General features: G+C 34.6%; 1 protein-coding gene across 1 annotated transcript; it reads left to right on the top strand.

Annotated features, from left to right (window-relative positions):
- Positions 1 to 2,064: 2,064 nt before the first annotated feature.
- si:dkey-111e8.5 (uncharacterized protein LOC566993 homolog) lies at positions 2,065 to 3,468 on the top strand. Its single transcript, XM_056746916.1, has 5 exons — positions 2,065 to 2,201; positions 2,308 to 2,420; positions 2,522 to 2,728; positions 2,817 to 3,016; positions 3,194 to 3,468. The coding sequence occupies exons 2-5, from the start codon at positions 2,408 to 2,410 to the stop codon at positions 3,200 to 3,202; spliced, it is 429 nt and encodes a 142-aa protein (XP_056602894.1). The 5' UTR covers positions 2,065 to 2,201; positions 2,308 to 2,407; the 3' UTR covers positions 3,203 to 3,468.
- Positions 3,469 to 8,513: the final 5,045 nt, after the last annotated feature.

The following is an 8,513-nucleotide window of genomic DNA, read 5'->3' as shown; positions in this document are numbered from 1 at the left end:
CTTGTGTTTTTAAATTGGTTAGAAGTTAACCTCAGTTGGTCTGTTTAGTCCCAGCTCCATGCGTAACTGGTAACTTCCGGGAACTATTGAGAGCCTCCATGAACCGCCATTGCTGAGAAAAAACTGTTCCATCGGAGTCAATGCAGTTGACGTGACTATCTCTCTCAATGGCTCTGATTGCTCTGAAAAGCGAGGTGTGCTATGATTGGCCAGCTAACCAGTGTGCAGTGATTGGTCGAATACTGCAACCATGTGACGGAACGCCTCTGTAGCGGTATAGAGTCTCGAAACACAAGGGGTTAAAAGCCAGTGAGGTATTTATTGACAAGTTTGGATAATAAACACGATACATCTGTGAGACAGTCTATGGAACTTCCGATAATGCAATGGCAGATGACTGAGAGAGTTTACCAGGAGTTGGTGGAGACGTGGAAGACAATGACCAGATATGAACAAGAAGCACTTGGAGGAGACATGGGAGCACTGGAGAGATACGAGGGCATCTTGGGAAGAGACACTGCACGTTTGAAGGAAACACAGAGGTTGGAGTAGTCCACACAGGGTGAGTAATTTCCACAATGAGAATCGCAAGGGTTGAGTCCACTTTCTGAAAGGGAGACCTGACGATGTCTGAGTGTTCGTGGCTAGCTTTAATAGTGAGAGTGTGGTGACTGGGGACGATGCCCAGGTTCGCAGGCTTAGGGGGGTGATTGTGAACGTGGCAATGGGGCGAAGCTTGGTGTGTTTTCTGTTTTTCTGACACCCTCTTACCATATTGGGAACATCAGGTTCCAAAGCGATTGTACTGACAGATACGCCCACCTTGCGTATATATTTGGGCAGTCTTTGTCAAATCATACCACGAACTGACGTAGATTTGGGGGGGGTGTGGTTACAGGCGCTTCAGGCGGGTCAGGGCGGGCATTCGCTTTTAGATAGAATGCATCTTTTGTTACGAAACTTTAGTCTTTGAAATTTTACGTGTCTAATACATGGATGGGCAACTTATAACACAGCAAAGACACAGAAAAACACATATTCGTGCCATATGACCCCTTTAATGTAAAGTGATCACCTGTAAACCATTTATTCATGAGTTCTGAACGTTAGTAACCTGTGAAAATGCAACATTAATAAAGGGTTCACATGAATCCACTATATTAAGGCACTCTTACATGGTTTGCTAACATTTACAACTATTAACATTTTTTCAAGTTTGGTGTTATGAAGTTATGAAGGTGTGAATGAATACAGGCATCCACTTTTGTTTAAAGTGCACTTTCATGGGCTGTCAATACTTCTAAGTTTATGATTCACATCATAGATGTAGCCTTGTGAGCAAGCATTCTGTTTCAACAATATATAATAAATAAATGTTTCTGGTTTTGATTAACTATTTTGCAAACAACATCAAGATGTTAATTAATTTGCGTTTGAGTCAAATAAATAATGAATAAATACAATTGATAAGCATTTAACATGTGAGCTAAAAATGGCTTTCTATTTGGCAGGTATATATATATTATTTATGCAGTAATAACTGCCTTATAATGCATTTATAAATGACTTATTGATCATTAAGGGACACATTTAGAAATGCTTTATGAAGGGAACCTTAATGTAAAGTGTAACGTGTAAATGCAATAAAATCCTCTGGAGGTTTGTACACCCCACTAGAGGCTTAAGTCTAGCCCACTTGCGGTTGACCCGTCCATCTGGACCTCGATCCGAAATTCGTTTTACCTGGGAAATGACAGCGCCAGGCTCCGGCATCAGGTAAATATTAATCCATCTTTTACACCAAGGACAATAAACAACTTTGTAAACTGTATAGACTAAATTATAAGTGTTACTCATACACAATTGTTTTGAACCCATTTTATTTTTGAATATGAAAAACACAGAATATTTTAAATTAATTCTCATATTTAATGATTTTGTATTTTTTAAATATAAAACGCATCAGTAATTTATTTTACAGACTTTCTTATGTTTCACGACGATCTTTCTAATTGCTGTTTAGATTCGAAATGACGTAGATTTAAGAGTTACGCTACTTTTGGTTTCACATTCTCGTGTCGATTCAAATCTGTCCACCGGATGTTTTAAAAAGCTGCTTTTAAAATAAATTGGTCCCTAAAGATCTCTTTGAACAATAAAGAAGTATCTTTTCGAGGTGATGTGAATTGCGCATAATCAAGGTAGGCTATAAGAAAACGTTCGTAGCAGACTTAATATAAAACTACTTGTGAGACTGTGTTTTGACACAAGACTTTCTGAAATAAGGTTGATGTAACTGTTTTTTAGATCTAAACCCGAAATACGGATTGTGCTGATCCTTGTAGCCCTGCTGTTTTACCTCGAGTGCTTGCTTGGCTTTGTTGTTTCTTCCCTCCAGAAAGGAACCATGGGTAGTAAAAGTAAGTCACAGAGATATTTTGCATTAAATGTTTATTATTTTAGACCTCACAACGTTGAGCATTGTACTGTAAACATCTTGATATGTTTCATTATGTTTTAGAATACAAGTGTTTCATCAGCACACCTGAAAGTGTCGAGGACATTGCGGAACAGTTCAGGGAAATGGTCAAAAAGAGAAAAAATCACATGAACTTTAGGCTGAAAAAGACGACTAAAAAGGATGAGTGTGACCTTGTTTTGGTTTACTGTCCAATTGTTTCTCTCCCTGGATATGACATTGAAGCAACCCTTAATAAAATAAATACCGGTAAGAAATGACTTAAAAGATATTAAATTCGATTCATGAATTAAGAACTGCCACATAAAGTATTGAAGATTATTTTCTTTTTTTATAGAATTTTCAAACAAGATGGTAATTTTAATAGTGCTTCACCACACATTTGACCCTGAGATCATTGTATCAGACAGCAGTACATTTGTTGGCAGTAAGGTTAGTCTTACTGTGGACTGTCTGTTTCATGAGGATCAGGGATTATTAAAGTGCAAAAGGAATTCTGAAGCTGCGAGAAAGGTTAAAAAATTCCTGAGATCAGAAGTATGTCCTCATTTTATATGCATTTTTTTATTAAGATTTAGTTTTACCACATATTTCACTTGGTTTTGAATTCAAAATTCTTATTTAATTAATGTAGATTTTTTTTTACTGATAAAAACTTATTTGTATGTATGCCTATATATATTCTACAGTAAGTGTTTACTTTCTGTGTCGTAGAAACCGTGACAAAGTAATCAGAAGAGACATATTGCAAACTCCAGTGAAGGCTGATCAACTTTAATGAAGACGCAGCAGGATGAAAAAATTTTATCACCAAAATATTAATTGATGACTTAATTCTGAACATGTCTGAAAAGCTAAATCAACAAACAGCCAATTCAAATTCTGTATATAAATATTTTGATTTGACTAAATCTTTATACTTTATTTTTAAGTTTCAATTCTCCTTTTGATTTGACATAAACATGCTTTTAAGAGTTAGTCTTGTTAATAAGTGACCCAATAAATGTTTTTTTTGCTATATTGTCTGTCTCTCGCTTCATGATGTCATGTTGCACACTTTCTCCTCCCAAACTGGGAACAATATTTGAATAATTGTTATATTCTCTGCACGGACAACTCAGAATAGGTATGCATTTTGTATATTCACACTTTAAAAAAAATGAGTACTGGCGGAAGTGGTTCCAGCCATTTACTCTAATTTTACAGGTTTCCAGCTGCTTTTCATTTAAACAGTTGTGCTGTAATTCCACAGTATTAGTACTGGCAGCTATTTACTGTAATTGTACAGTTAAAGTACAGTTTTCGGTTTTATTCCTGTACTGTAATTTCACAGTAATGGCTATGTTATTCTACATTTACTCTACTCTCCAGATAGCAAATACATACCTTATTTCTCCCAGATATTTATAATAATATATTGAATAATTGGAAACAACACAGAAACCAACCAAATGCATGTATTGTGTTTAATTGATGATGACAATAAAATGTACTCAAATGCAGCAAAAATAAATACAATGTCAAAATAGGTGACAAAAACAATCAAACTAACATTTAGGCAACAGAAAAAGAACAACAAAACTAAAGTCCAACAATACAACAGAAGCATAAAAATATAATGGAAATTACGCAACAAATAATGTCAAACAATAAAGTAAAAGCAACACATACTGTAAATAGTTACACAATATAAAAAACACAGCAACAACAAACTGAGCACTAAATTTATATATTAAGGATTAAATGAAATCAATGTAAAAGATTTAGTGCATAAAAAATATAATAACAGAAACCAATAAACAAACAGAATCAACAAACAAGAAAAATTAAAGACAAAAAGTATGTTTCCAGAGGTGCAAATATATATTAGTCAAATAAGTTACAAAAACACTTTAAAGATGAAAACAATTAGATGAAACCCAGGTTTAGGAACTGTTTTTGACCTCCAGCTCAGTCATAGGTGGACATGGAGTTCTTACTGCCTCTAGAATAAAAGCATACAAATACAGAATTCAGAGCTCAGTGGTAAGAGCATTGCGTTCACAATGCAAGGTTGTGGGTTCGATCCCAGGGGGTTGCTAATACCTATGTAAAATTTATAGGATAAAGCAATGTAAGTTGCTTTGGATAAAAGCATCTGCCAAATGCCTAAATGTAAGAGTTCCAGGCTCTTAATGTAAGCGCTTACCAATCACAACAAAATTGGGAATCCTATTTTCCCATGTCCAGCTCTCCAGTTCACAGTTTTGGCCTGGGTTTTTTATTGCCAGCTTCATTCACCAGACTGTGTCTTCACATTCACTCCACCAAATAATCCAAGATCAAGTACCTTGAATGTTTGAAAACATGCTGTCAGTATTATACCAAATTACATGTTTTTGGAACTAATACTGATATAAGGCAAATTACAGTAAATACAAGACCAATTAGAAACATACCATTTTCAAATTGTTACAGATTCAGTTGACATTGTACAAAAGTACAATGACCCGTTAGAAAAATGTTAAAGAATTAAATAATATACAGTTTTACTGTTTTCCTTTTTGGTGGCCTCAGGGAGTCTGTCTTTGATTGGAGATGAGTGTGCTGTTCCACAACATGCACTGTCTTTTTTTTTCATTTTACTCTGTCAACGCCATAATATAAAAAATCAAAACCATAGGTTTTAAATGAAATGTATTAAACAAACATCACTCTTTACCCAGACTGCAAGCACAACATCCACTTATTTAGTGCCAACAAAGCTGACAATGTTTTCTACAACCAAAACTCAATCATGTATCAACTTTGAAAAAAAGGATGCTTGCGGTAGAATTTGAATTATGGACTGCTGGTGCTTCTAGTGAGAGGAAGCATTCTGGGAAATGAAGTCCTTTTCATAAGCCACATTTAACGATGTGTTCACAAATCGTTTACAACTTCCAAGATGCATGGTAAACATCATCGTATCTTGCTTGATTTCATGAATCACTGCGAACACTGGATCAGTGATTAAAAAGCAGGCTCAATGGTCAAACTATACCATTCATTCACAAAAAACACCAATACAAATAATATAAAAAATAATATAAAATCGTTTTTAATGATATAATGTTTATATAATATAACATCATATAAATATTTCCCTTCTTAAAATTAGCTGTTGTATTCCTCTTTTGATATAAATTGGTTTTGATGTGCCTGCTAAGGGTTTTCATGATAGTAATAATAGTATCATATTATTAGATATTTTTATTGGCAGTTTTTTTGCTTTTAACTTTATGGCTAACCAAAACCGACCAAAACCTTAACTGAACTGCGTCCTATTTAAGTCTAACTCAAACCAGGATATAGCTTCTGGGTGACCAGACAAAAACGACCCTAATTAAGTTTAACACAAAGACTGAAAAAAAACCATTAAAGAAAATGTCAAAATTAAGACAGAATTTGTTGCTATCTGTGAAGTGACGAGCTGTGACATGATCTTGATTACCGCACAGTTTTGTAAAAGTGGGATGTGTTAAAAAATTCCTTATAAAGTCCGTCAGCACACAGCAAGATGCTTTATTTGTTAATAAATGTTGTAATGCATCACTACAGTCATCATCACTGTCACTCTTTGCTGTAACAACCGGGACGGAGGGATTACCTGGAATGTTTATGGAGTGTCCCCTACAGGTGAGCATTTCTGTTGCATGCGTTTGCTCAGTCACAATCTTCAGGCTAAATCTCGGAAAGTTCCCTCCGTATGAACCATCAACGGCAATCATTTATATTTCAGCCATTTTCCTAGAGAAATATAAATCTTGAAAAAATGAGACACTACATGGATATAGTACGATGTGTTGGAGGTAAGCATGTTTTCAGTAAATTTATATTGGTATGTTTGTGCTATTTGTAATGGGGTAGAAGTTATAGGGACTACAAATGAGATGAACTACAAATCCCACAGGTCAGATTGCTATTAAAGGAAGTCCAATTTTAGGGACTTTCTTTTTGAAGCACCATGTGGTGTGGGAATTTAAGGCTGTGTACGTGCTGATGAAAAGACCATCAATTAACAGAACTGAATTGGTGAGTGCCCCGTCAGAAAATGTTGTTTGCTGCTTCAATGAATTAAGCAGACCTATTTTAGAGCATCAATGGTAATTTTAGTCAAATCCTTTTTGCTATTGCGAGTTCGCTTGGTTTTCATATTTATATCTGCCTTGTGTTTTAGTGCCTGTTTGGATCAACATACTTTGGGTGTCTCAGAGCTTTAAACTAAATAAAGGTATTTATCCGTACTTAATTCTTGGATTGAGTTTAAACGTTTGATATTTTAATTTGTTTTATGCTTGATTGTAAATGTTTTTAATTATAGTAACTTTTATATGGCGATTATACATTTGTGTTTCTTCTTTTGCAGAGAATGCATGATTGCCGTTTACTTTTCTTGTTTTCTTTACCAGAAATTATGGTGGTTTAATGGGTATTTTGGTATGATCCAAATGTTAAACCGGGTCCTTTATGGCAACGTGATTTGAGTTCTTTTTGTATTTTTACTTTCTTTGTTTGTTTTGTTAGTTTTTCTATCCATTGTGGACCCACGAACTGTGGGGTTCTCGCTTGTTTATGCAATGTGAATTACTCCGCCAAGGTGAAGGATTAAAGGGGTAGTGGTTACATATTTAACAACCATTCGGAGACAAGATTGCCCAGAAGAGAACTAAATATCACATTGTCAACGATGTAGCTATTTAGATGGATAGTGTATACGCGTATGTGTGTGTGCATACGTTAGTCCTCATCAGAAATGAATGTCCACTTCAGTGTTGGGTGTATCTAGTTACTAAGTAATTAGTTACTGTAATTTAATTACGTTTCCCTTGAAAAAGTAAAGTAAGGGATTACTCATGTTTTCTGTAATTTAATTAGTTACTTTTGATGTAATTAAACTAAATACTTTGTGAAATATATGCGTGTGCAATAGTGTAATGGACATCAAAATTCAAAGTCTTTCTTTAAATTCTGTGCTTTAATGTATAATTCTCACCTTTGTAATACTTTGGTCAGTTAATAATATTATTTATTTGAATGAATTAAATAAGCCCTTTCATGTCTATCCTTGAATCACTTGACTAATAAAATTTGATGTAGGATAGAAAGTAATTAGTAATGAGTAACTAAATACTTTTTGGACAGAGTAATTTGGACAGTAATCTAATTACACTATTAAATATGTAATTAGTAACTAGTAATTAATTACTTTTTCAGAATAACTTACCCAACACTGGTCCACTTTCCCTATGACAGAGAAAGACGTTGACCACCACAATCATCAGGACGTGCAACACCAACGCAAACGCGACGGAAATATAAATGTCCATCCCTAAAGCAGACCGAAAAACACCACGTAGGTCTGCAGATTTTAACACTTTAAAATACCTGAAACATACTTTTTCGCAACCAATGGTGTAACACAAGGGTATAAAGAATGTGTTGCTGGAGTAGACACTCTTAATAGGAATCAATTTGTAGCCAATAAATTCACTACAAACTGGGGCATTTGGCATTTTTGTTTTACACAAAACAACTTCATGAACCCAGTTAATAACATTCATCGTTGTAGTAGGCCTTTAGGCATTGCCATGAAGTCGCCAGCACTAACAGTATTTTCAAGAGAAGGGAAAAAAATAGTCAGGAGTTTTAAGTGGATACCCTTTTGAACCCAGGCAATCTGGTTTATAAAATATAGGCTTATTACAACATGTTGCATACTTTGAATATTGCTCTTGTTGACTAAAATTCATTTTGGTACACAACCCTCATACTTTATCAAAGGTTAGCATCAGCTGTATGAACAGTTGTTTTCTATTAATGCTTTGAAATGTTGGTCAAATTAGATGATCTCTGAGGACATCATGTGGTTGGTGTAGGGTACAACATGTTTATACAGTGCACATAATTTTTATATAAATTCTCATATTTATTGATTTTGTATTTTTTAAATATAAAACGCATCAGTAATTTATGTACAGACTTTCGTTTTACGATTATCTTTCTACTTGCGTGA

The sequence above is a fragment of the Triplophysa dalaica genome, chromosome 4 (genome assembly GCF_015846415.1).
Source record: "Triplophysa dalaica isolate WHDGS20190420 chromosome 4, ASM1584641v1, whole genome shotgun sequence".
In the NCBI taxonomy this organism is placed as follows: domain Eukaryota; kingdom Metazoa; phylum Chordata; class Actinopteri; order Cypriniformes; family Nemacheilidae; genus Triplophysa; species Triplophysa dalaica.
Note: the sequence above shows the minus strand (reverse complement) of the source record. Positions and strands in the feature narration are given on the sequence as shown.